Source organism: Merops nubicus, unplaced genomic scaffold (genome assembly GCF_000691845.1).
Source record: "Merops nubicus isolate BGI_N331 unplaced genomic scaffold, ASM69184v1 scaffold8479, whole genome shotgun sequence".
In the NCBI taxonomy this organism is placed as follows: Eukaryota; Metazoa; Chordata; class Aves; order Coraciiformes; family Meropidae; genus Merops; species Merops nubicus.
The window spans coordinates 317-25,764 of NW_008631616.1; the positions used below are offsets into that span (position 1 = coordinate 317).

The 25,448-nt window shown below is 47.7% G+C and overlaps 2 protein-coding genes across 2 annotated transcripts; both read left to right on the top strand.

Annotated features, from left to right (window-relative positions):
• Positions 1–601: 601 nt before the first annotated feature.
• HERPUD1 (homocysteine-inducible, endoplasmic reticulum stress-inducible, ubiquitin-like domain member 1) lies at positions 602–5,612 on the top strand (the record flags this gene model as incomplete). Its single annotated transcript, XM_008947627.1, has 7 exons — positions 602–679; positions 767–841; positions 2,005–2,126; positions 2,444–2,566; positions 3,177–3,518; positions 4,707–4,812; positions 5,448–5,612. Coding segments are annotated over 7 exons (1,011 nt in total), but the record flags the coding sequence as incomplete, so codon positions are not given.
• Positions 5,613–13,193: 7,581 nt separating this feature from the next.
• Positions 13,194–23,864, top strand: CETP (cholesteryl ester transfer protein, plasma). The gene is made up of 16 exons (XM_008947628.1): positions 13,194–13,405; positions 14,430–14,544; positions 15,243–15,377; positions 15,875–15,945; positions 17,850–17,937; positions 18,810–18,879; positions 19,175–19,235; positions 19,859–19,950; positions 20,204–20,383; positions 20,791–20,841; positions 21,192–21,359; positions 22,883–22,950; positions 23,072–23,114; positions 23,210–23,279; positions 23,615–23,700; positions 23,790–23,864. The coding sequence occupies exons 1-16, from the start codon at positions 13,261–13,263 to the stop codon at positions 23,862–23,864; spliced, it is 1,518 nt and encodes a 505-aa protein (XP_008945876.1). The 5' UTR covers positions 13,194–13,260.
• The last annotated feature ends 1,584 nt before the right edge of the window (positions 23,865–25,448 follow it).

The following is a 25,448-nucleotide window of genomic DNA, read 5'->3' on the forward strand; positions in this document are numbered from 1 at the left end:
AAGAGTGGCTGAGGGACCTGGGGGTGTTTAGTCTGGAGAAGGAGACTGAAGGGACACCTTATTGCACTCTACAACTCCCTGGAGGAGATGGGGTTTGGTCTCTTCTCCTGAGTAACTAGTGATGAGATGTGATGAACTGGGCTTAAATTGCACCAGGGGAGGTTTTTGTGTTAGGAGGAATTTCTTTTCTGCAAGAGTGGTGAGGTGTTTGACCCAGCTGCCACCTGGAGTCCCCATCCCTGGAGGGGTTCAAAAAATGTGTTGACGTGGCACTTGGGGACATGATTTAGTGGTTGTGGTAGTGTTGGGTTGATGTTTGGACCTGGTGATTTTGGAGGTCTTTTTCAATGTTAATGATTCTGTGATGATTATTCATACCCTCCTGCTGGTGTGGAAGTTGGCAATCTTGCACTTCAGCATTTAGCTGTTCTCGTTTCATTAGCTGAATTTAAAAGTGTGCAGTTCCCTGTGCACCTGGACATGTGGGGTGCTTCAAGCTGTCGTGTCTCTGTCCATCTTGCTGCAAGCTAGGTCAGCTGATGCTTTCCTGTGATTGGCAGAGCAAGTCATCCTGGTCCTTATTTTTTCTTTTTCTTCAAAGCCTGAAGCAGACCAAAAGCTGATTTATGCTGGAAAGCTGCTGCTGGATCACCATTATCTGAGAGACTTGCTGCCAAAGGTATATAAACAGAGGCTTTTGTGATATAATGTGCTGAAATATATCAAGAAAAGCTGTTTTTTTAACACGTCTTCCCTTACATTTTAGCATGGGGAGCTGCATGCTCTGCACCTGGTGTACAACTGGAAGACTCCTGCAGATGTGCAAGAAACACCTGAAGAGGTACTTGCACAAAGTTCCCTTACTATTCTGAGTTTTGAGGTTGTGAGTGGAAATGGGAAGTGTGGAAGGGCTGAAGTTAGCTGATACTGCAAATTTCTCCCACTTTCCAATGTCAGAGTTGCTTTGTGGTAATGTGTTTAGGGATGTGAGAATGTATTTGGATTATGCTGAGTGAAGTATTATTCTTCACTTTGTCAGTAAAAGGTTGTCATGACATCTGCTAAATACCAAATCTCTGATCTAGCTTTAACAGTGCTCAGGAGAAATGTTTTCTGGTAAATGCAATCTTACAAACCAAAATAGGACTTGTCATGTCCCAGGCTCTTTTGGACAGAGCAGAAGGTGTGGTTAGAGTGGAAATGGTTCCGATCTGTACATCGGGGTGTGAGGAAGGAAGAAGCTGTTGGCTGAAGACACTTCAGCTGCTTGTTACTGACTCAGCCTGTGGAGTACCAGGCAAGGATAAGCCTTGGTCCTTGAGCCAAGTACTTACTAGTCTGAAGTGCCAATGGCCCAAACCTGCACTGTGGCAGCACCTGGAGGGACTGTGCAGGGCAAAGTGCACAAACTGTGTGGCAGTTACAAATCTGCTTTCAAGTGGATGAGCTCATGTGTCTAGAGGTGTGTTTATAGTCCCTGTTACAGGCAGTTTGAGCTTGTTCTACCCATGGCTGATGGTTGCTAGATGTGAGCCTGCTTTGGTCTGGATATTATACAGGTGCATCACCACAGAGTGTCATCTGGCTTTGAATTGTGTGTACAGCAGTTGTGTATGCAAGTACAAACTTACTATAGCTAAAAAGTCACACTGTCTGGAGTGCACTTCTCTGCTTCTTCCAATTACACTTTTATAACCAGATGAGACCTGCCTATGTGCATAAAAGTTAATAAATACAGGTGTAGATCTAGTGGAAGTGAAGAGTGATACCAAGTCAGTTCCAAATGCCAGGCATTTTTTTAAGGAGCTTTAAAATGCTGCTGGAGCTGCTCGTGGTGCCCAGGAGCAGTGTCAGCACTGTGGCAGCACCTGGAGGGACCGTGCAGGGCAAAGTGCACGAGCTGTGTAGCAGTTACAAAACAGGAGCGTGTTGTGTGTGACGTAACCTCTGCGTAAGGGTTGTCTTGTCCTGAGCAAGCCTCACGAGCTGCCTTGCTGTCCCTAGGTTAGAGCTGCTCAGCCAGTACTGTTGTCAGGAGCTAGTCAAGAACAGTCTGTATCTTCCTCAAGCAGTGAAAGACTGAGATGCTCTTCTGGTGGTCGGGCTTCAGCAGAAGCCAGTAACAGGTAAATACAAGTTTTATGTACATCAATTAGATATTTTTTAAAATATTGGCTCTGTTGGATGCCAGATCCTGATGCCACGTATACTCTCATAAGTGCATAGAATGTGGGCATGGAATAACCTAAAGGTAAATGTCCTGCTCTTAGCTGAAAGCCTTCCATTTATTCATGGGGTAAAGACATCTTTAATACTCCAGAAGGAAGGAATTAATTTAGCATTTGGGTGCACAGAATGGCAGAAGCTGTTTGTTGTCCTGTAATAAATTATTTTTGTAATTTGTCCGGTATGTGCTAATGAATGTGTTAAAATTTTGACCCAGGCTGGAAACAACTCAACATCCATTCCAAAGTGTGGCTCCTGGCTTCTCTGCTTATGCAACCTACAGCATGCTCCAGATGTCCTGGTTTCAGCAGATTTATGCACGACAATATTACTTGCAATAGTAAGTTTTCCTGTCCAAAACTACTGTACTACAAAGAAATGGAGTTTCTGGCAGTTCTTCCTCTGATGGTGGTTGGAAGACTTCTTGTTGTAACTAACACTGAATGGTGTGGCATTGTATCTCTGACTCCTGTGGTGCTTGGCTTACTGCTTAGGCGAGAGGCTTTCAATGTTCCAAGCTAGAGATCTGACTGTTTTGGGAGGGCAGGTGTCTGTAGAGTAAATGGAATCCTGCTGATGAGTCTTGACTTGTCACTGTTTCCTTTGACTGCTATAAGTAGCACACAGAGCACTGAATGGAAGTCAGTGACAGTGGTAAAGCTAAGACTTGGGAAAGCCTTCTAGACTACCTTTAGATTGCTCTGAGGAATATTTTTGCAAAGTGTTGAAATATTTGATTGTAAAATGGAAAGGTGCCTGATTTGACTTGAAGTCACTATGCAACTGTTGTCATAGGTAGAACTTGTTAACCCTTCTGTAGCCTCTAAACTTGATGCTTTCTACTTGTGTGTGAACTGACTCTGCTTAAAGATGGACAATTTCTCAGTGCCTGTGTCAAATGTGAAAAGATTTGACTGAGCCTTATTGTGCTTTGTGTCCTCTGGTTTCAGCTTGGCTTCTACTGCATCTGCTGACTCATCCCATGCACAATGTTCTCAGGAGATACCCGTGGCACCAGTGACACCTCCAGCTCCTCTCCCAGACCCATTTCCTGCACAAAACCAGCCTGGAAACCAGAATGCTGCTGCCCAGGTCGATGCGGCAGCCAACCAGAACTTGCAGATGAATGCCCAAGGAGGTCCCCTCATGGAGGAAGAAGAGGGTGGCAATCGAGATTGGCTGGACTGGCTCTACTCAGCAACACTGTTTTATGTGTTTGTCAACATCATCTATTTCTACTCCAGTGTCAGCAGATTCCTCCTGGTCATGGGTGGCACTGTTCTGATGTATCTGTAAGTGCATGGTGTTAATATTTACTGCTGTGCTCAGGAATGTCCCACTGAAGTGGTCAGCTTTAGGTGGTGGAGCTTTATGTGGCTCTTGTACCTGGAAAGGGTGAACCACTCCTCCATCCTGCTGTAACTCAGTATTCAGCAAAAATATAACTTAGCCTGGATTAAATGAAGAATGGGTGATGGCAGGTGGTCTAACCTGGTGTTTGTACCAAGGCTTCTGGTGTGGCTGAGCTTTTCTTTTAGAAAACTGCTCAAAACTTAAGTTGGTCTGGGTTTGAAGCCCCAGCAGGCTGGCGGTGCAGAGTACAGACCTGTAGGTTCAAGGTAGTAAATAACAGTTGCTTGTTGGGAAACAAGTGTTTGAAGACTGTGAAGAGGGTCTCCTACCTGTGATCTGAGTCATTTAAACCCATGCAGGTTCTTCTGTGTGTTCTGGAGGGCAGGCCAAGCTAAGCTGAATGCAGTGTCCTGAATTGCCTTTGAGCCTCTCTAGGGGTGGGGTAAACTTGGGATAAATCCTGGAAGAGCAATAAGGATAATGAATGGGTCCTCAGCTGCCAGGCTTGGGATGTCTTGTCCGAGAAGGATAATTGTTCTCTCGAGTCCTCAGATTGCCAGTGAAACAAATAATGTAAGCAGTGATGAATCCCTGCGGGTAGGTCTAGGAGTTGAAACTGGAGCAGCTCAAATGATAGATATTCCAGCCACTGGGCAGACTGGGAGACTGAAGGTTAATTGCTTCATGAAGTCCTTAAATTTTACTATTAATAATTCTGAAGTGTCAGTTTGAACAGCTTATGTTGTGGGTTACAAGGTCCAGGTGCTGTAGGGTTACAGACCTTCCAAGAAGGTCTGTATGGCCTCTTATGTTCTGGTAAGATAGTACTGTGCTATGTTTGCTGTGCCCTATTTTCAGGTGAGTAGAGTTACTCTGGGTTGTCCCTAGCATGGGAGATGAGCAGGCTCTTTGCCTCTAGCAGCATCCTAGATACAAACCTGGATGTTTATTTTGCAGGCAGCTCAGACTTCCTATTCTACCTAAGCCTGCTGCTGACAGGAGGCTCTGACAGCCCTTACTGGGCCAGGGCAGAAAGCCCCTAATGCTTGCCTGTGGCTCTGAGCAGTTGGGTGTTACAGGAAGGAGGAATGTTACAGCAGTATTAACACAAATCTGTTATTCCCCAGGCACCATGTTGGGTGGCTTCCATTTAGACGAAGACCAGTCCAGCCCTTCCCAGCCAACGTTGCTCCTCAAGCTGCTGTAAACCAGGACCAGAACAATAACTTACAGGTATAATCTAGCTGTGTTTTTTTTTTTCTTTTTAAAATCTTGAGCAGGATACCCTGTGAAGCTTTACTTCCAGTTTACCAATTACACATAGTAGCAAAAACTTCTCTAAGCTTCTGTCAGAAACTCTGTTCTGCAGGGGAATCATTGTAAGCCTGAGTCTTCCTTTGGTGTACACAGTTCCTCTGTTCTACAAAATATTTCAGGCTGATTGTTTTAGTTCTTTTAGTTGCAGCTGTCCTTTGGGATGTTGTAATGGAGAGTGGCTTGTCACAGGCTGAACAGGTTCTGGAGCTGAAGACAGTTTATCCTGGTGCCGCAGTGGTGGGGTCTGAGCTGGTCAGCTGGCTGAGCCTCACATTCCAAGCTGGCACTCCTGGCTGATGTCAGTGAAAGTTAATGAGTTGTAAATACAGAGTTCAACTGATCTTGTGCTTCCTGTCTGCCCTCATTGGGGCTTTTGGACACAGCGTGAGTTAACCAGTAATACCAGTGTGCAGCTTTGTTTTTTTGACTTTGTAGTTGTCTGGGGATTCTTCTGAGCTTTTTATATTCTGTCAGTGACATTTAGGAACAAACTGTGCTGTTTGACACCTGATTCTTCTATGGAATGATCTTGTTTACCTTTATTTTGGCAGGGGGGAAATGCAGGCAGAGCGGGTGAATCCGAGGCATCTCCTGATGGACGAGGTCTACAGGAACTGCAGCAGGCTAATCCCTCATTTATGAGCACAGCGTGGGTTTTTTTCAAGACTTTTTTTGCGTCCCTCCTCCCCGAAGGGCCTGGAGTGACCCGCAACTGACTTGTCACCAGCTTGCTTGTCTGAAACTGCAGTGGGCTTTTGTCTACCTGAACTGGATACCAGCTCCAAACCAGGAGTGAAAGTGGATGGTGCTTCCTCCAGCTTTCACTGGCCTAGCACATGAAGCTGTGAGAAGCCTTAGGGCATTACAGCCTGGAGACTGAGATGCTCGCCCTCATTCCAAAGAACTGTCCCATAGCATTTGAGTACCCATGTAGAGGCTTGGCTTTGTGAACTTGTGCACTAAATGCACAGGCTCTAAGCTGATGTGCAAAAATGTTAGAGAAGCAAATTGCTGCTTCTGTCCAATGTGATTCCTGTTGGAATGTTTCAAATACTAAATTACACCGAGTGTAGGATCTAAAAAAAAAATTGCTAGATACATATTAGCAGATTTTTAGGAAGGATCTACTGTTAAATTGCTTCAATGATGGTTTAAATTTTCTGTGTAAATGTTTTTCTTTGAAGGATGTATGGTGCAATTTCCTTGTTGGAGAGTGGAGGACTGTGACTTCTTGATAAACCGTTACCTCAGTGGAGTTGCTAAACTTCATGTTGCCAAGTTCAGACAGTTTAAACTTGAGTTTAAACTTAATTTCTGTCCTCTGCCAAATCATGGGAGAAGTGTGGTCAGCTCTGCCTAGCAAGAATTTCTGCAAGATGGAAACTTCTTCACTGCTTGTGGATGCAGCCTTAAAGCAGTCACAGCTGTGTTCAGCCTTGTGTTCTCACTTCAGAGCAGCTCTTGTGTTACTTTGTGTTCCCTTCAATTTCTGAGATGATTAAGGGCTTTGATTCCAATAAAATTTGCAGGCATTTATATTCATACTGTTATACACTGTACATCAGAAGACTACCTGTGCAAAGCACAGGGTAGGGTGTGCTTTGTTTTGGTTGTATTGAACATCATAAATGAGATGGGCTAGAAGGGGAAAAATGCTCACAGAGCTGTAAACTCAACTCCTTGCCTGTTCTTCAGCAACCTTTAGCATTTAAAGGAGATTTTTTGAGAGCTTGTGTGATTTGTGTTCACTTGCTGAGAGCTGCTAGTGCAAAGGCCACGGACATATGGCAGCAGGTGGAGTTAGACCCCTTGAGCCTAGGGTGTGACTCCTGGTGGTATCACAGCATGGTATCTTGGCTCAGGGATCTAACTTGGCTTGATGTGTGCTGTCTAGGAGCAACGGCTCCATATAAAACATCCTTGGTGCTGCCTGTAGTTGGCAACACTTTGTTTAGGAGTATCTGGCTGGGGCTAACAACAGCTTGTGTCAGCTCACATGGAGCAAGTTAACTGGCCATGCTTGATCTTGCCACTTTGGATCAGACTGATGTTGGTTGTGGTTTGTTGGTGCTTACAGTAGTAGCAAGCTTAATCTTAGTGATTTTTTTTTTTTGGCTTTGAACAACTTCCTTGCCAGTCCTCTTACCAAGTAGTTTTTCTGCCACATTTTCAGTTTGCTGGAGACTTGAAGGATGGTAAGAGCATGGTAAAATTTATCAATAAGGTCCTTAAATACTTTGAAGTAATTTGAGAGGAGGTGAGTTCTGTTACTTTGGGTACATGCTGTGTAAGCCTTTGGATGTTCTTGGAGGCAGTGTCCCTTCTGTCTTGCCTTGCTAGTGGTAAGTCCACCTGTGCTTTTGTGGGTGATGGGTTTTTTTCCTTCAGTGTGTTACCTGGTCATCACATGGGTGTCTTGGTGCCTCAGTTCACTGAGATGTGCCCAGCTCCATCCTGGGAGGAGCAGGTATTTCTTGGCAGCCAGAAGTACTGTTTTAGTACGGTTTAGGCGACAGGCACTGCATGCTGGATTACTTGTGAAATGTCTCATCTGAGAAGTTGCTGGAGATGTTTTGCCATCTCTGACACTTGCTACTCCCACAAGCAGGCAGACTGGTTTAATGTTAGCTGGAAAACTAATTAAACATAGCTAATGATACTGGAGGGCTGTAGTGAGGCTCCTGGGCCTTCCAATGTTTCCTTGATGGCCGAATGAAATGCACACCTCTCTGGCACTGGGGTGCAGCTGTGACTACAGCAGAGGACACTGGTCAAATAATGGGAAAGTAAACAGCATGTAATTCTGCAGAGCCAGCTGCCAGCACTGTGCCTGAGCAGGAGTACCAGGAAGCAAGAGAGCAGAGCTTAGCTGAGGGCTTGGAGCACCAGTGCCAGCCAGCCTGGCGTCATGGAGTTGTGGGGTTCATCCCCAACTCCTGCTAGTTCCTCCCCATGAAGGCCTCAGCTCTGCCCCAGATGGCCTGGGAGAAAGCAGGGATGGCCGAGGGGTGGGAGCAGTGGAAGGAGCTGAGGAAGGGCAAGGTAAACAGCAAGTGATGTAAACAGTGATGGCAAGGAAGGGGGTGCAGCCTGTGGGTGGGACAGTGTGGACCTTCAATTAGTTGATGGGATTCATTATTGAAAAAGAAACCTTGAAACTTCCAGAGCAGGGCTGCTGAAAGAATGTAGGAATCCCAGAGAGGTGTTCTGGGAGTAAAGTCGCCCTGTGCTGGGACAGAAGTTACAGAGAAAAGAATGGGTCTCAGGGCTATGGGTTTAGGAAGCTGGGTTTGTCTTGGCTTGCACTTCAAGATGTGTGATCCTCTGCTAGTTTCCTCTTCGTGCTTGCAAGCACAGCTCTGTGCCAACGTTGGAGTACAGCCCAGCTACAGCTGATGTGCCCGTCCAGCTGCATGGTCCACAGGGTGGCAAAGAGCAGCAGAATAAAACCCATCTTCTCTGCTGTTTTGTCTCCTGACAGCCCCTGGCAACTTCCCCCAGTTGAGAGCAGGTCTCTGTCCTTGCTGGAAAATAAGTCAAGGGAGAGATGTACATTTTTCTTCTTGCTGCAGAAGATTCTGTTGGCTGTGTACTTGAGGAGTCATTGAAGTTGTGTTCATCATAGAATCATAGAATGTGTTGGGTTGGAAGGGACCTCCAAAGGTCATCTAGTCCAACCCCCCTGCCATTAGCAGGGACATCTCCAACTAGGTCAGGCTGCTCAGAGCCTCATCCAGCCTGATCTTGAATGTCCCCATGGATGGGCCCTCCACCACCTGTCTGGGCAACATATTCCAGTGATCTATCACCCTCATACTGAAGAACTTTTTCCCAACGACTAACCTAAATCTACCCTTTTCTAGCTTAAAGCCATTACCCCTCATCCTGTCACTACAGACCCTTGTGTGAATAGTCCCTCCCCTGCTTTCTTGTAGACCTTTCTCAGGTACTGGAAGGTTCCCCCTGGAGCCTCCTCTTCTCCAGGCTGAACAACCCCAACTCCCTCAGCCTGTCCTCACAGGAGAGGTGTTCCAGCCCTCGGATCATTTTTAGGACTGTCCTCTGGACAAGCTACAACAGGTCCATGTCCCTCCTGAGCTTGGGGGCTGCAGATCTGGACACAGGACTCCAGGTGAGGCAGAGTAGAGTGGCTTGTAGGCCCCTTTCAGGTTCTCTGTATTGTCAGCAAACCTGCTGAGGGTGCAGTCATCAAAGGTATGTTCATGTCCTCAACTCATGGACCATAAATCTCATGAGAATGAGGTTGCTGCTGGGCAGATAAGCTCTGTGTGAGACTTCCCCATGTCCCCAAAGAGCTGTTTCACTTGTGCATGTGCTTGTCCCTGTTCTCAGCAGCCAGAGACATCCCAGTGGTTGTGCACTTATCCAAGCAAGGTATTACAACCTCACTCTGGTCTTTGCCATGTGACTGATTTTCAGCTGGTGGGAATTGCAGAGCAAAGAGTGCATCCAAAAGGTCTCCTTGGAGACATGTCAGGCCAGCTGGAGGCCATCCTAGGGCTATTCCCCCATCTTGTTACCAAACTTGGCAACTACACCTTCATCACCTCATCCCAGCTCCTCTGCTTCATAAGAACTGTTCTTAATGTCTGCTAGTGTTTAATGTTGCCTGAGTATTAAATGGAGTGGTAACGTGGAAGTAAACCAGGCCTGGTGTATGGCTTGAGGCCAGTTGATACTCACCTGCCTGCCAAGGAGAGTTGGCCAGATGCTGGAAGATGCTGCTTCTAGGCCCATGTCTCGTCTGCTCAGCGGCCTGTGCAGCAGAGGAACCACCCAGAGTTTCTTATATTAGCACTGAAAATTGTATTTGCTGCTTTTTTGGTCTGGGTTTGGCAGTGCAGAGTCACTGCTGCAGAAATGGGTGGCTGCTCTTCAACCCAGCTGCCTGTAGCAGCCTCAGCTGGGCAAAGCCTGGGCTGACCTAGGGCCACCTCTGTGTGCCAGCTTCTTTTGGTTTTTTTTTTTTTGTTTGTTGTGGGTGATACTGACAGGGAAGAGATCTGATTGATTTTTAGGAAAACCATGTGAGATTTCATTGTTCAAATAACCTTCATGGGTGGTTTACTCTTTTAAGTGATAGTGATACTGATAGGGAAGAGATCTGGTTGATTTTTAGGAGAATTTTGGGGAAAACCATGTGAGATTTCATTGTTCAAATAACCTTCATGGGTGGTTTACTCTTTTAAGTGATAGTCTGTTAAAATCTCACAATTCATAAACTAGAGCTTGTGAATTTATTTGCTGCCTAACAATTAAGCCTGTCATAGTTTCTAACTGCAAGAAACAACCTCCTTCAAAGCTGAGTCTCTTTACAATCCAAGGTTCCTGCTGCTGGGGCTTGACAGCACAACAAGCTGGACAGTGCAAGGAATGTGGTGGCAGCCTCCCACGGCTGCTGCTGGAAGTGTGGGATTGACCATGGCCTGTGTGAGATGGGAGCTGCTGGCTTTGGGCTTGCCCTCCTGCCACCTCAGGGCTGAACTGCTGAGTCCTGGAGGTGGTTCTGGAGCCCATCCTGCTGATGGAGCAGAAAGCCTTGCAGGTAGCCTGGCTGCAATCTCAGGAAGCGGCTGCAGGGTAACACTGAACATTTGGGTCAATGCAGCACAAAGATTAATGGCACTGTGATGTAGCTCTGCTCTGGATAATGTGGGGAAAAACAACCCCCCCCTATAGGACAGTCCTCAGCAAGGTGGGGAGCATGTGTGTGACCTTCAGATAAGGGCTTACATAGGAAATATTTATCAAAACATCTTCCAGCATCCCCTTTGTAAGCACTGTGTGGCAGTTTGGGCCTCTAACCTTTCTTGGGATTTTAAAGACTGCCCTGCCTTGCCTGCTAGCTGAATTTAACCTTCTGAGTTTTGAATCTGGCCTGCCTCCTGCTAGCCTGACCTTGCCCTGGGAAGAGGCGGGTGGGCTGCTGCGGCCTCTGCCTGGTTACTCCAGGGCAGGGATGCTTGCAGCACCTCCACATTCCACACGCTTTTGCTATTGTAGGCAGAAAGTTTTCAGCCTTCCTGTCCTTGCTAAAAGTCAATGCCCGGCAGTCCCCTGTCCTCCCTGGCTCTCAGCTCAGGTCATCTGCCAGCAGCAGCCTCCAAAGCAGAGATGGAGCAGGGGAGCTGGCTGTAAGTGCACTAGATCTACCGTGGCCAGCACACTGGCTCTGGGTTCTTGGTCTTTATCTACCCTGGGATACCAGTGACAAATGCCAGTGTATCAATATACTGCGGTTCTCCCTTTCCTTCATGCTGGTATGGATTGCTGCCCTGGGCAGAGGGGTGGCTGTGGCATCCTGGGTCCTGCTCTGCTTTCTTTTACAGTGAGCCCCACCAGCCTCAGCAGGGCTGCTTCCCTGCTGCAGCGTCTCCTCCAGAACTGCTCCAGGAACACTTCAGCTGTGCACAACACTCCCAAGTCTGTGTCCTGTAGTAAGTGGGAGCATATCCTTCCTCTGCTGAAAGCTGTGGAGGACATGGGCAGATGTGCTTGCCTGACACCCAACAGCACCATGCCTCTGCCTGCCCATTTGAGTGTTTTGCTGTCTCCGATGTTTGTGCTGCAGTGCCCGGGGTACCCCCTCCTGCTGTGGCCCCACAACTCCCTCATCCCATGCTTGGCCACTTCACCAGCATCCCATGAGCTGCAAGCTGCTGTGGAGGGCTGGGCATGTGAGAGCTGTGACATGAAGGACAGAAACCATAGCTGTTAAAGGTTAAAGCATCTCGAATTTAAATCCTTTTGTAGCACGTCTGTGCCCTGTGCAGCTCCCTTGTATAGAGGCTTCCTAGCTGGGCAGTGAGGATGACACAGAGGCTGAGATGATGGCACTGGGCTGTCATGGGAGAGCTACACTAGTCAGATACTTATCTTCCAGTATCTGAAAGAGCTGTACAAGAAGGCTGGGGAGGGACTGTACTGATCGGATGAGGGGTAATGGGTTCAAACTGGAAGAGGGGAGACTTAGATTGGATGTAAGGAAGAAGTTCTTCACAATGAGGGTGATGAGACAAATGGTTGCTCATGGTAGTTGTGGGATACTCCAGCACTGGAGGTGTTCAGGACTAGGGTGGATGGGGCTTTGAGCAACCTGCTCAAGCAGGAGGTGTCCCTGCCTTTTATCGGGAGTTGGAACTGGATGATCTTTAAGGTGTCTTCAACCCCACCATTCAACTGTTCTTTTAGGCTGCACTGTTGGCTGAGGGCAGGCAGCCTGCCCTGGGCACTGGCAGGGAGAGGTCTGGAGGAAGGCTGCGGACGCTCGGCTTCCCCGGGCGGGTCAGTGACCGGCAGTGCCTCCCGAGGGCTACCTGAGGCCATTCGCTTTCTCAACTCAGGAAGAAAGCAGCTCGGCAGGGTGGGGGCCGCTGGACAGCGGGGCTCCTCGGAGGAAACGTGCTCACCCGGAGCATCTCCCAGGCAGAGGAGGGAGGCTGGCACCTTGTCCTGCTCAGGGGGTTGAGTGTGCTCCTGCAGCATTGCCATGATCTCACCTTTCTTCTCCATTGGCCTTTGCTGGAAACATGGTTCATGGGACTGAAATAACCTCACTCTGATTTGTCCTGGAGCTCCAGCTCCACAGCTGGGGTGCCGGGGGTTGGTGGCACGCAGGGTAGGTGTGCACAGGGAATGGATGTGAACTTGGGTTTCCAACATTTCCCAAACAGCAGATGAGATGCTACACGTGTGTAAAGTTCTAGCCTAGCAAGTTCCTCTCTATCCAGAAGGTGTTAAACCAAAGATGATCCACAAATCCGGCTGAGAGGCAAACAGCATCCTAGTCCTGTGGTCATGGAACTCTCCAGGGATGTGGGAGATGTGGATTTAACCAGTGGTAGCAGGAGGATCTCCCTTCCCAGAAGCCTGCCTCTGTTTCCCTACGGTGTGCCTAGAATCAGTGGAGGGGGAAGCAGTTGGCAACGTGGGTACCGTTCAAACAGGGCTTTGCTGGGAAATGGCTGCAGAGGCGTAAAACGTGGAATATTTTTGTGTGAAAAGCAAACGAGGAGCTTTCTGTAGGCAGAGCATGAGGTTGCTCCCTTGACTTTATCTCTGAATCTGCATTCCTCTCCAGCTTTCTCTACCCGCTTGGATATGTTCATGTCCTGAGTTGGCAGGAGAGCCAAGTCCTGCAGCCTGAGCGCCTGCTGTGAGAGGAAGGCAGTGTGGGACTTGAAGAGTGTTAAGGAAACTGTAGGAAATGTGTGATGAGTTTTGATAACTGGAGGAAGCAAGTCATGTCCTGCGTCGAACGGGGTCTACTCAGAGCTATGAAAGCAGCCTTTGCTACAGTCCTGAATCAGTCAGTCTTGCCGGTGTGCTCCACTCTGACTGAAGATGCTTGGGGCTGGCAGGATGAGGCTGGGGACCTTTGGGATCTTGCTAGTGCTTCTCCACACGTCAGCAGCCTGTGAGTTTGGGTCCTCCCCTTACAGTGTGACAGGGATCGTCTGCAGGATGACCAAGCCTGCGGCATTGCTGTGTAAGTGCCTGCTCTATGGGGCTCTGGGGGGGGTGTGGGTGGGAGGGTGTGTGTGTTCCCACCCCAATCATAAGTTAGTGATGATTGATCAGCCAAGTGAGTGGGTTTCTTGCTTCCCTGTCTCTCGTGGAGACTCTTTATCTAGGAAGATGTATTAATACCTGCCTGGGAGCATGGGTCAAGGCATGGGTGCCTAACCTTAACAGGCACAGCTTCTCAAAGGCAGTAGAAAGTGATCCCCAACCTCTCTCATTAGCCCAGAGTTTTAGTGGAGTTCCTCACTGGGAGCTGGTGTGATGGAAGAGCTAGAGCAAATGTGCCTTTGATTTCTCACCTCACTGCAATCTGTTCTCATCTCTTGAGGTTGGTGTACAGAAGGGGAGAAATGGTGTTTCTCTGCTGTTGTGGGCTTCTTTGCATGGATTTAGGGGCTTTGTGGGTGGAGAAGAATAATTAGTGCTCCTACAAAGGGTGGGAGCAGCTGTTCCATCCCCTCTGACAGTGGCACATACAGAGCAGGGTGCTGAGTCAAACTAAGAGAGGGTATTTCTGGAAGGAAAAAAATCTGGTACAAGAACGTGCCTGGGCTGGATGGCATTAGGAAAAAGGGTACAGAAACTTTTCCTCTGGGGACCCGACAGCTGACTGCAACATGAGCAAGCAGAAACAGAACGAAGCACTGGGGTAAAGTCAACAGCTTGTGGTGTAAGGACTGCACAGCCTTGACCTTTCCAGAATTTTTCCTTAGGGTGCAGGTGAGGTGTGTGAAAGCTGGGCTTGATTTCTTGGGAATGGTCCCACTGGTGACTGAGCCAGACATGCTCCTGTTCCCAGCTGCCATCAGCTGTTAAAGTTACAGATTTTTATTTTATTTACACTTACTCTAAAGCTATGTCTAGCGCTTCCTTAATCTAATGGAAAGGCCTTGGAAAACTCTCCTGTACTGCTTTGGTACAGGCTGTGGACCTGCCCTTGCAGCCAGGAGAGACTGCCCTTTGGTACCTTTGCACTTTTCTTCCGACAGTGAACCAGGAAACTGCACAGGTCATCCAAGCAGCGTTCAGAAATGCCAAATTCCCAAATATCACTGGGGAAAGGTCCATGCGGCTCCTTGGCAAGGTGGTCTATGGGCTGACCAAGTGAGTAGTTCTTCATCCCCGTGCCAGGGGAGGTGTGGGCTGACAGAGGGCAATGGGAACCGGCCTTGGAGGGAGCTTTGATCCAGCAGTTCCTGGTGAAAGCAAAGATCTGAACCAGAGCAGACACATTTCCTGATCTGTCCCTTGCCTGTTGACATTTAGGCTGCTGATGCATTATTTAAGAGCTTTACCGACATGATGGGCACATCACTGACAACAGGGTTGGGGAGCTCTCTCTGTCCCTGGGGGCTGGAGCTCCTGGGGCCTGTCGCCGACAGATGGTGCCCATTGCACATGGACCCGGGGCCACCTTTGCCAGCAGGATATCACTCGGCTGTGCTTAGTGACAAACAAGGCTGGGTTTCGCTCTGTTATTTGGGGACAACAATGACCAGGATGGATTTCCCAATGTGGCTGTGCCTCACATGGAGCGCTGCAATAAAACGGGGCTGTTTCTGTGGCGTGTGGCTTGATGTTTCCTGTTTTAAGCATTCCCCTGCCTCCTATCCCCATGTCACAGGGGAGGAGCCATGCACCAGCCTGCGAAAAAGCACCGTGGGTGGCCCCTGTGATCTGCCATAGCTCCCATGTCTGGAGTTGGCACAGGCCCCTTAGAGACCCCAGGGTCAAACTCGTCTCGCCCAGTCACAGAAAGCAGCACTGGGGCTGGGGGCAAACTGGGCTTCTCTTGTTTCTAGCATCCAGGTCAATGACTTGTCCATAGAGCAGAGTGAGGTGGAGCTGAAGGAGGATGATGCCATTCACATTGCCATTAAAAACGTGACAGCTGTCTTCAAAGGGACCCTGACCTATGGCTACGCTGGGGTCTGGCTGTGAGTACCGGGGGTGACCACATCATGGCCCCAGCTCCTGCTGCTGGCTCACAGCACCAGGAGATACAGAGGGGCTATGCTCCTCTGGCTCCCCAGCAACAGCAGCATTGCTTACTGCCTGAGCAAGACAAGATTTTATATGCTGGTGGTGCTGCTTAGCCCCATCACTGCTCTCATCTTGCTTTCTTGCTTTTCTGTCCTCATTGTAAGCCCTTGCATGAGGAGACAAGATGGCCAAAGTGTACAAGCTGTCTTCTTCCCTTGCCTTCCCTGCTCTATAAACTTTGAGTGGGAGGAGAAAAATGGAACTTAATGCTCCCATTCTGTGTGGTTTGCAATGATTTAAAGCCAAAGCATTTGAGACGGGCTGCAGCATGCTGGGGTTTTGCAAGGACTGGTGTGAGAGGTGTTATAAAACCCACCCATGGCTGGTGTGTGGTCAGGGAGAAGCTGCTCCCAGGACAGGTTGCTAAATGTCCTCTCTTCTGTTGTTACAGTTTGCAGCTTTTTCATTCAGTTGATTTTGAAATCAAGTCTTCAATAAACCTCCAGACAAACATTAAACTGAGTAAGTAAGAGCTGGGCTCGCTGGCTGCGGTGGTCTTTGTGTGTGTGCATCCTCCAGAGCATCGGGACGGACTGGGCAGAGAGCCTGGGCCAGCTCTGCTCACCTCTGCGGGGATCAGAGAGCATCCAGAGGCTGGAAGGGGGTCTCTGCTGCCCTGTGCTCACAGGCTAGGAGACGGTGTGACCCTCAAAGACCTCATAATTTGTAAGAGATCAAGCAGAGGAGCTGGTATTAAATCATTTCAGCAAAGTAATGCTGATTTACACCAGCAGCAAGTGAAGAATTGTCTACCTTTCTGGATGCTCTTCAGGACCATCTTTTCATCTCCTGCTGTTAAGAATGACTTGAAAGAAACATAGGGATGGTTCAAAGGAGCAAGACAGACAGGGACTTGGGTGCAGGAGGTTTGAATGTCCTAATCTTATCTTATCATCCACTTTTTCACCTGTCTCCAGGTCAGGCCCAAGGTGTGCTCTGGGAGATGAAGTCTCCTCCTCAGAAGGGTCAATTGCCTTAGACTAGAAAGGGACAGAGGCAAGCCACTCTTCTCCACCTCCCATAACAGATTGAGATGGATGTGGGTTATTACATATGACTCAAAATACATTTTCCTGCCTCAAAATATACACTTTCTATACATTTTCCTGGTAAGCTCCTGGGGGAAAGGAGCACAAAGCTCTGAAAGATAGTATATTGCAGTTTCTAAACTTATGCAATATGACTTGATTCCCTCCCAGCTTTGCTTTGTGGGTTGCACATACTGCCCAGGCTCTCATGGGTGATGTTTGGGGACAACCGAGTCCCTGGCAAGAGCAGATAGTGATGCCGGTAGGTATCCAAATGAAGCATGAAGAAGGGTGCCCCATAGACTAGCTTGGCTGGAGCTCTGAGCTGAAACCCTCCATCCAGGTGCAAGCTCCATCTGCCCCAAATTTGTAGGGTCTTGAATCTTCCGGAAACATCACACTTCTCACCCTTAATGTGACAGGGGGATATTTGCCTGCCTGAGCCCCAAGGGCTTGCACTGGAAAGGTTAAAGAACAGATAGATTTATTAAAGTGACAGATGCAAGAGGTTCAGAATTTCCATTGCTAAATGCAGTAACTGCAAAAGGAAAATCCAGCTTGAATGAGTAATTCTGGGTACATCTGATGCAGTCAGAGACGTAAGTCTGTGTAATAGCGTTAATAAATAGTAATACTCTATTACCAGGAAAAGGTAAAAGACATTGAAGGTGCAATTCCTACCTAGAAAGTTTCCCTGTCTTGAGTGGAGGAAGCCCAGCAACCATCTTTGCTAGACTTTCAGTCTCCTCCCCCCACATAGAGGTGTTTCCCTCATGATTTTTTATGTCCTGATCCCATCTGTCCCTGCCTTCTGTGTGATGCCTACCATGACTTGGATTGAGAGTTGAGTAGCATCGTCATAACGTTTAGCATGTACTCTGTTAGGCTCATTACTCCTATTTAGGGGTGTACAATTTAATATTCCTTTTGCCATGAACTAGGCAAAAGTCTTTGCTCAGACACTATAGCCTTAAAACTCTATGTCAAAGCTGTTTGTTTTGTTGGTTTAGCCAAAACAGGGCTGTCTTATCTTCACAAGACTCCCTCCTTCGGCCTTTTGGAGCTTTGTGCCAGCTCAGCGGGTCTCCACCCCCAGAGACAGCACAATACTCATGGCTCCAGACGTCTGAGCCCTTCTACAGGTTCACAAGTGCACTAAAGTGGCTTGCTTTCCTGTATTGTGGCACACCTGTACCCCTGGGAGGTGTGGGGAACTCTGGCTGCTCACCTGCAGCAACGCCCTGCTCCAGGTCTGCAGTGTCTGCAAAGTGCACTTGCCCTCCTCTTCTCAGTAGCAGGTTAGCTATGGATTTTTCCTTTTTCTTTCATCCTGTGCAGTGTGCCAGAAGGACCAAGTGGCTGCTGATGCCTCGGACTGCTACTTGACTTTCCACAAACTGACACTCCACCTTGAAGGAGACAAGGAGTGAGTCTGTCTCTCTACAAAATCAGGTTTTGCTTGTCCAGCTGATGGTCCCTGAGCACTTAAAAACGTCAGATGGTTTGGGTTGGAAGGCACCTCAAAGATCATCTAGTTCCAAACCCTCTGGAATGGGCAGGGACACCTCCCACTACACTAGGCTGCTCAAAGCCCCGTCCAGCCTGGTCTTGAACACCTCCAGTGCTGGGACATCCACAGCTTCCCTGGGGAACCTGTGCCAGTGTCTCACCACCCTCAGAGTGAAAAACTTCTTCCTAATTTCTAATCTAAATCTCCCCTCTTCCAGTTTGAACCCATTACCCCTAGTTCTCTTACTACAAGTCCTTTTAAAAAGTGCCTCCCCAGCTTTCTTGTGGAAGGCCACAAGCAGGTCTCCCCAGAGTCTTCTCTTCTCCATGCTGAACAACCCCAACTTTCTCAGCCTGTCCTTGTAGAAGAGCTGCTCCAGCCCTCTCATCATCTTTGTGGCTCTTCTCTGGCCCCACTCCAAGAAGTTCATGTCATTCTTGTATTTGGGGCTTCAGAGCTGGACACATTAGTCCAGGTATGTCCTCATCAGAGTGGAGTAGAGGGGCAGAATCCTCTCCCCTGACCTGCTGCCCACACTGCTGGGGATGCAGCCCAGGATACGGTTGGGGCTTTCTGGGCTGGACTTGCACATTGTTGATTGATGCTGAGCGTTTGTTTCATGAACCAGCACCCCCAGGTCCTTCTCCTCAGGGCTGCTCTCAGTCCATTCCCTGCCCAGCCTATGTTTGTGCTTGGATTGCCCCAGCTGCAGGACCTTGCAGTCCTGCCTGACTTCAGCCCGAGGGGATTGCTGGGTGGTTCTTGACTGGACTCCCTGTCTTGCACAGGCCGGGCTGGCTGAAGCAGCTCTTCACGGATTTCATCTCCTTCACACTGAAGATTGTTTTCAAGAGTGAGGTAAGATCAGCCACTGCCTGTGGGTGGAGGAAGAGTTGATTTGTATGTCACATAACCCTCTGTTCATGTATGCCCATAAGATGATAGCAATGCACTTTTAGTGCTTGTGAGAAGTGAGAGAAATAAAAGGAATCCACAACCACCCCAACTTGGAAGATGCAGGAAGTTGTGCTCACACTGGGATCTCTGATGGTGTCAGACTCAGACCAACAGAGTCTTGCCATCCAGCCCAGCTCCATCTCACGACCCAAAATTCTTCTTCCACTTTCAGTTTTTCTCTTCTTTCCTCCTGTAGGTGTGCAATGAAATAAATTTTCTTGCTCAGATGCTGGCAGATTTTGTACAGGACTTAGCAGGTAAATATCCCGGGTTTTCTGCTTTATTTTTTTTATATGCAACTTTTAACATTTGAGCCCCAGCAGGGCAGTAGCCACATCCATCAAAAAAAGTCCTTTGGAGATTTGTAAGGGATCCCAGGCCCCCAAGCAGCAAAGTTAACCTTAGCAATGTTATGCTCAGAATTTTTTGTATCTGGCTGATTTTTAAGGGTGATTGCATTGGTGGAAAGACATGTTTCAGTTCATAAAGCATTTCTCCTTCATTATGTAATGACCAGAAGCGCAGGGTAGCTACAGAAGAAATGATCTTGGCTAGAAGAGGAGATGCATTGGAGTAATGGGGATGAGATATTGCAGCATCTGTATCTGCCTGCTGAATATTTGCCTATGGTTCCCAGTCCCGCTATCAGGGAAGAGGAGCAGAACATAAAACTGAGTAATAACCCCTATTTCTCAGTGAGAACCTGAGTCAGTGAGCAGTATTAGGATCAGCACTAGCACCCATAGGAGTGGGACCATCCCATCCCTGTGTCCTGTTATTACTCCCAGTCACCTTCTGCAGCAAGTCCTAAAAGCAACAGTCACAAGCTCTGCTTAAAGTCACATTTCTGGTGTGAGGATTTTGTGCTTCCTTTCTGCAGCAAATTTTGTCCAGGATGAGGATATCAAAATCGATATCTCCCTTGCGTCAGTTCCTTTAATAAAAGCAAACTACCTAGAATCACATCACAAGGTAAAGTAACCCAGGCTGCTCAGAGACCAGGGGTTTTCTGGTGCTGATGTTCACTGGAGGGCTGGAAGGGGCTGGTCCCTTGCTGCTGTGCTGCAGCCAATTGTGGGTTTGCAGCATGGGCTGATTCTGGTGGCCAGCTCTGCTCCAAGCCCAGCCAGCCAGGTCTTCACCTTGCAACTGAAGCGCAGCTATTGATGTTTTGTTCTGTCTCGGTGCTGCTGGTCATGGCCAACACTCTTGCTGTCCTTTAAAGGGCCTTGTCATGTACAAGAACTACTCTGATGTCTTCAGTGACTCCATTTTCTCCCCACCACTGCTGACTGAGTCCCGAATGCTCTACTTCTGGCTGTCTGAACATATCTTCAACTCTCTGGCTTCAGCAGCATTCTTAGATAAGCGCCTGGTGTTGACCATCAAAGGCGAGAAGTTGCAGGTGAGCTCAGGGATGGTTCCCTCCTTGCCTTGTACATCATGTTTTGGAGAAAATGTCTAAATACTGGTTTTCGGGGAAAACTATTTTCTGTAGAAGATAGAAATCTATACTCAGTCACTACATGTGATCCTAGTCAGAAGTTGGTACCACCTCAGACAGTATGTGCTACCAGGTAGTGTTACCCCTCAGAGTGATAGCAACAGAAAACTTGTCTCCTGAGTTGTAAAGTGATGTGATTTTCTGTGGGAGCACTGGTGTAGAAAGGGGGTGAACTCAGGAGGGACTCAGCCATGCCTCTGAACTGGCCACAAGCCATACAGTCACCGCTCTGGCCCACCCATGCATCAGGGCTAATCATAATCTTGTGTTCTGTTTTTCTACAATCTGTTTCTGGTTTGTTTCTAAAGGCACTCTTTGAAATGGAAGGCACGGAAGCACAGCGGAAGGCAGCACAGATGGTAACTTTTGGTCCTGTTCAGAGCATTTTTTGTCAAATGAAGAACTTTTCAAATGGATTCTGTTGAGTTGTAACATTTCATGTCTTTCATTCAACAACTCGAGTGTTGGGTGGGCCTGAGGGGGAAGATGAGGGACTGATGGAGAAACTGTTGTGCTTTGCAAGGAGGATTTCTCCATCCTCCATGCTGTCACAGCTTCCCTGAGACCTGGCTGAGGTACTGGGCTTGTGTGAACTGGAGGAGGAGGAATTTGAGACTACAAAAGGGACACAGCTGTGTGGCAAATCATCATGAAACTGGGACATGGTATGGAAAACCCTTGACTCTTCTGTTGCTCCTTACTTGATCAGATTTTTCAAGGCACCTCCTACAATGACTCTGTGGCCAAGGTGTGGAGTCTTTCCCATCCCCAAATCTCTCTTCAGCCTGAAGGGACAGTCGTGAAGTCTTTGGTAGCAGCAGAGGTCAGCATCTTTCCTGCAGGAGAAGAGCCTCAGACAGTTCTGTACATGGAGAAGGTCAGTTCTTGTTCCTCCTGATTGTAAAGACTTTGGGACAGGCTGTGTCCTGAGTCTGGACCACCCCTGGTGCTCCAGGACAGTAACAGCAGGGACCCCTTTGGGAAGAGGGTGGTGGCTAAACCATGGGAGGTGGAGAAGGTATATCAGTTCCTTTTAGCACTCCCACTTCTTCCCTTGACACTTGAGGCTGGCAATGATGATAGTGGTTATGTTGGCTCAGTGCCCCTTCTATTAGGCCAGCCCATCACTGGCATGCAAGGTGGTGAAAGCAGCAGAACGCTCTGATGAGCCTCACTAACCTGCACTGGACACAGTGAAACTCCTTTAGCTGAGGTATTTTGGGAGAGAATGAAGGAACCCTGGGGACCATATTTAGTTTGAAATCTGCTCATTCCCAACTTCTACCTGTGGCCCTCACTCAGAGGGCAATTGTCTCTGAAATGAAGATACAGTTTCAAAGAATGCGAAGCTCAAAATATAACCTTTTCCTCTATGTATGCCTGTATGGAAGTTCCTGCTTACTCTGTGTTTTACCCTAAACTGCTTTATACCGAATCTAAGGAGGCAGAAAAAAGAAATGCCAACAGCCTTGTGTGAAAGGTAACATCACAAAGAAGCAGTGAGTTTGCACTAAACACTGTACAAAGGCAAAGCCCTGCTCGAGGGTGGACCAGACCCTTTCATTCAAAGGTTTAGATTGCAATGGAGAGTAATTCCCCCCTGCCCTCGGCAAGCATCCCACATTAGCAGGGTGTCTACGGGGAAATACACAGGGATGGGTTTTGTGCTCCAGGTGATGTCTTGATAATACATTTCTGGTAGGGCTGCAGAAGCAGTGAAAGAAGCAAATCCCTGAAATTGTGGCTCTCAGGATGTGATCTACTCCTGGCCTGCGAGTCCCCTGCTTGTGACTTGCAACTGGATCACAAAATGCTCCTTTTCAATGAAAGCTTGCATCCAAGCAAAAGCAAGAAATCCATAGAATCGTTTAGGTTGGAAAAGACCCTTAAGATCATCAAGTCCAACCATTAATCTAACTAATGGTTAAAAATGAGTTTAAGTGGCCAGAATTCAGAGGTGGCTTTCTTATAAAATTTGGTTACAAATGCAAACAGTATGGTAAGGCTACTTGTGGTCACCCTCGCTACCCTGAGGCTGTTCTCTCCACATCCAGTCTGAGGATCTTTCATGTTGAGACAGATGGTCACTGGGAAACAACACCCCACACAACCATTTCCATCATTGTGCAGGATTTGGTTCACAAATAGGCAAAAGCATCAGTCCTGTGGGTGAGCTATTCTGGAGTCCCCTAGGCTGAGGCTATGGGCATAATGGTGGGGAGAGCTCATTAAATGCAGATGGAGAAGGGAAATGCTGACCTTCTCTGGTAGTATCTGGAGGGAAAGACAGAAGGATGTTGAACTCTGGGTCATAGAAAGTAAATCAGAATGTCCAAATGCAACCTCCTGCTATAAAGCAAGATGAGCTATGTCTCAACCCCGCTGTTCATCTCTGTGCAGGAAATCACAGTCATCATCCAAGCTGCCTATGCAGAAAAGAAACTCATTCTGCACTCTCAGGAATCCAGGTCAGTACTGTGGTCTCGTGTGGGTTTCATTGTCCCTTTTAGCCCATGTCTGAAAGCAGCGTACAGAGAGAATCTCTGCAGACCTTCGTGACCTTTTTTCCTCCTCTTTCCTTCCTTTCAGGATAGAGTTTAAAGTTTTCAACTGCACAGCTGATGCAAGTGGGGTAGGTCCTAAGAAATTACTTTCTAGACCATTTGTGGATAAATGATGTCTTTAAAAGTTTTTTTTTTTTTTTGGCATGGATTTTCTGGCTTTCAGAATGACCCGTCCATAAGAAACTTTCTGAAGACAATGATCTCACTTGTCGGGATCCCAGAAGTGATTTCAAGTGAGTTTTCCCTTTTGGGAAGTGCCAACATACTCTGTAAGGCATCTAACATCAGCTCTTCCAAACCTAAGCAATGAAGAAACCACATCAATAACCCTGACAGCTGGTGGTGGGGAACCACATTACTGATGTGAATTTCTGCTGGATTTACTTGAGGAGTAGGGAACACTTTCTAAATGCCTAGGACAGAGGAAAAGTGAGTTTTTTTCTGTCCAGCTGAAGGTCATGAGGCGTTGGGGCACAATCAACTTTTGGCTATAGGCAGATAAGGTACATGATGAGCAGCGAGCCAGGATGGCAGTACCCATAACTGGATGGACTTCTTGATTCCATAGGGATTGAACAAGCTTTGACTTCACTGATGAACAACAAAGGGCTTAATCTATTTGAGATCCATAATCCTGAGATCATCACAAGAAAGGTAAGCAGAGTTCGGACATACCTCTCAAAGCCCATCTTGGGAGTGCGGCACAAACTAATACAGTACTTTTTTTTCTCCTCTCTTTTTAGGGATATGTAATTGTACAACTTGACTTCAGCTTTCCAAATCATTTGCTTCTTGATTTTCTTGAGAAGAAAATATAGAATTAGACTCTTCATAAAGGAGCAAAGGGACTTGTGTAGAAAGATTGTTTGTGAACCAATTAAAAGACGAGCTGATTTAAATCAGCTTTGGTTGAATTTTGTTTCCTTTTTCCTGCTCCAGTTTCTGTGCAATTGTATTTTCACGGAGCCTTTTCTCTGCAAAGATCTCTATGCACGCTACTTTTTCAGGACCTTTAAAGTACTTGTGTGCTTAGTATTAAGGGTTGGACTCTTGAAGTGCATGAGCTCTGGGTTAGCGCTCATGGGAGGCAGCAGAAACGAGCTTTGCCAACCTTTTGGCCTCTCTGTTGTTACATTTTGGAAATGTACCATCTTTTGTGCTGATCCTGGGTTTTTGTTTCTACCACAAGCCAAGAGGATCCTGATTTTGACAGACTCCAGCAACTGTCAGATAACCAGTTATACTAAAAGACCTGGGAATGGCTGAAGAAAGTAAATGGGACATGAATTCCATGCAGTACAATGAAGGGGAGATCTTGTGCCCTGAGAACTTTCTTTACAGAGCCTGCAGACTCTGTGTAGAGCTTCAGGCAAACTGTTCTGCTCATATTGTTGAAACAATGGAGGTAAACTTGAGAAAAGTAATAAAAATTATACAGAAGCAAAAGAGATTACAAGATAACGTTTAAGTGGCTAGTCAGACAGCAGGTTCCTGTTCCTTCCTGCAACAGTGCAATAAGGTATCTGGAATGGCTCAGTTATTTTCCTGTACCACTTCATGATTCCCTTTTGTAAATTTGTCTTTTCACTTGGAAGAGACCTCAGGAGAAAAATCTAAGTCTATAATGGTGATCACATTAACAAAGGCAGAGGATGATGTCCTCCTACACAAGGTTGAGATTAAAGTTAGGGCTTCCACAAAGAGCCCTGTGAGGTGGGTAGCAGGATGGCATTAGTTTCTCAAGGTCCTTGAGCATGGTAGTTGTTCCCTCTGCATTGTCATGGCTGTCCTCTCTGGGGAATGTGCCAGACGCCTGTGACCTGCTTCTCTCCCACTCATAATGCCAGAGGCCACCAAGCTTGCCCCAGCACTTCCTTGCTCTACGCAGCTGCTGGGTTTAAGAGCTCTTCAGTGGTCATGGTGCCAAGGCTGGCCAAGGAGAAGGCAGGGGCACATGGAGTGGGCTGAGTTTACCCGTTGCTCCCTGGCAGCCAAGGAAAGTTTATCATCTCAACCAGATGTCTGTGACACAGCAGGAGCCAAGTGGTGCGAAAGATGTGACACCATGGTGCGGCCAGTGGTGGTTTTGGAGAAACCCTGGTGTAGTTGGCAACTTTACACCTCCTCACCCTATTCCCATCACTGCTTCTGCCAGCTCTTCCAGTACAGGCTAAGGGCTTGTCTGTGCTCCCCCCTGCTCTAAAGCCACCAACGCTGAGGTGACACTGACCCCCTCTGTGTGACAATAGTAACGTCTGCTGAAGACCATGGGAACCGGCTTCATGGCTTCTGTCAAGCCAGGGCCCCCTGGTCCTCCTGAATGAATCCCCATAGAGTGATGAGAATTAATAAAAAAGAAATGTCAGAAAAAAAGGACACTTTTTTTCGCCTTGGAAATGCTT

Coding starts and splice junctions, on each gene's coding strand:
- CETP (XM_008947628.1), top strand. CDS start 13,261: ATGCTTGGGGCTGGCAGGATGAGGCTGGGGACCTTTGGGATCTTGCTA. Junction 17,938..18,809: donor CACCTTGAAGGAGACAAGGA/GTGAGTCTGTCT, acceptor TGTCTTGCACAG/GCCGGGCTGGCTGAAGCAGC. Junction 20,384..20,790: donor TCAAAGGCGAGAAGTTGCAG/GTGAGCTCAGGG, acceptor TTGTTTCTAAAG/GCACTCTTTGAAATGGAAGG.